The sequence below is a fragment of the Otolemur garnettii genome, unplaced genomic scaffold (assembly GCF_000181295.1).
Source record: "Otolemur garnettii isolate 467f Iridium unplaced genomic scaffold, OtoGar3 scaffold00068, whole genome shotgun sequence".
Classification (NCBI taxonomy): Eukaryota; Metazoa; Chordata; class Mammalia; order Primates; family Galagidae; genus Otolemur; species Otolemur garnettii.
Window position 1 is genome coordinate 2,827,592 of NW_003852463.1, and position 1,908 is coordinate 2,829,499.

General features: G+C 52.6%; 1 protein-coding gene across 1 annotated transcript in view; it reads right to left on the reverse strand.

Annotated features, from left to right (window-relative positions):
• CCT7 (chaperonin containing TCP1 subunit 7) overlaps positions 1-1,722 on the reverse strand; it is a 25,066-nt gene extending 23,344 nt beyond the window's left edge. The window contains exon 1 of the mRNA XM_003793403.3: positions 1,568-1,722. Coding sequence (XP_003793451.1) covers positions 1,568-1,573 — 6 coding nt within the window. The 5' untranslated portion in view covers positions 1,574-1,722. The remainder of the gene's footprint in view (positions 1-1,567) is intronic.
• Between the last annotated feature and the right edge of the window lie 186 nt (positions 1,723-1,908).

A 1,908-nucleotide genomic window follows, 5' to 3' on the forward strand; every position in this document is an offset into this window, starting at 1 on the left:
TGAGCCATAGGCGCCGAGCCAGACAACTAAAGTTCTTATGGAAACCTTGGCAACAGGATAGATTACCGGAATGAAAAGAGCAAGCAATCACCTAGCAGAATAGAAGCTAACATTTGCCAAGTGCTTACTACATGCTAGGGACGTTACATGTTACAAACCCAGGCATTCAGTGTAGCTTCAGGGCCCTTACTCTCAAATTGCTATACTATGCTTATGCTGCCTCTACACAGAAGATGAAGAGAACTTCCACAGAGCAGGTAATGCTGAAGATGGACAGAAAAGGGCAATGCTGGAGGAACAAAGGGGAGAGGGAGTACAGACAAATGCCAAGTACCTTCTTCCATGTTCAAGTTGAAGAACAGCTTGTGCCCTGGGCACAAGTGAGAAACACCTCACAGACATCAGTCTGATATCTATCAAAATACGGACAAATTGCAGGAAGCAGGAAAAGAACAGAGGACTGAGTAGTACTGATAGGCCAAAATGATTAAGTGAACTGCCAAGTACACAACATCTCAGTCAGAGTTCTGCCAACAAACAACTCCTTAGATTCTGAGGTTTAGAAGCTAGCCGTACCCAGTAATAGCCTAGGAGATACCACTGAGGCTTGAGACCCACAGAAGGTCTCTACAGCTGTGAGAGAAACAAAAAGGGTGGGGTGTGTGACACAGAGCCCTTGAGAAGCCTCCAAGATTCACAGCAATCTCCCACCCCATCTGTTCCAATTTTAAGAAAACAAGACCCAGAGGTAGGTAGACGACCAGAAAAGTCTGCCTAATGTCAAGAGTCAAAGTCCGGGTCTTCCCACCTCTGATCCAGTGTCTTCATCTGCCCTGCCCATTTCCCTGGCTGAGAGGCTGCATCCCCAGCAACCAGCAAGGCCTGGTACGTTCAGTAGGCACTCACTATGCGTTTATTTAACGACTGAGCGACTGAATGAACTGCATCCCCAGCAACCAGCAGGGCCTGGTACGTTCAGTAGGCACTCACTATGCGTTTATCTAATGACTGAGCGACTGAATGAATTAAAAGTACTAGCGTGGGTGTCTGTTTCCTTGCGTGCAGCGGCGAACGGGCTTAGGGACAGCAAGCGATCACAGGGAGTCCCTGGGCAGGGCAGAACATAGGTCCCTATGCTGTCTTGCCTGTTCTGGGAACTACACGTCTTTACAGTCCGCACTTCCCAGGACAGCCTGGACTCTCAAGTCTGACCGCCGACCTCGTAAGCACTACTGAACCGCACTCGTTTCGCCCAGATCCCCATTGCAGAGGGAGAGAGTCCTCGACTTTTGTTCTCAGCTCGGAAGCACCCTGGGACTTGTAGTACCCAACCGAACCTACTACAGTTTACCCTCAAGCCCCGCACAGCCCTCGCCAACGGCTCTTGCTCGGTGCTAGGGCCGAGCAGGGCCGCGGCGGGCCGGGGTCGCTCGCGGGCTGGAGGCCGGGACAAGAACAGAGGCGACATAGAGAAAGAAGAGGGTTCCACATGGCGGACCCCAGTCGGGCAGCGCCAGCCGCGGGCCAGATGGCTACGGATGGCGGCGGATGCTTGAGACGCACTCACCATCATTTTGGAAGCTAATTCAGGCGCCCGCTACTCTTCCACTCTTCTCTGTATTGGGGCCGCCCAACAACCCACAATTCCCCGCGCAACAGAAATCCCCAGAAGCTTCGCCAAGTCGTTGAGCGGAAGAGAACTAGCCACTTCCGGCACTCTATGGTTCGCTACCACAGAGTCGTGTGTGGCTAGAAGAGCCAGAGGTGAGGCCTTGGGAGACGCTCTAGCCGGTAGAGCGAGAGTCTAGCGGGAGGGGCTAGCTATCGCTGGGTTGCCCCGTGTTAGTCGCGCTTTTGGGTTTGAGACGGTAAGGTCCTTTCTGAGATCCGTCATCCTGCTTAGTAACC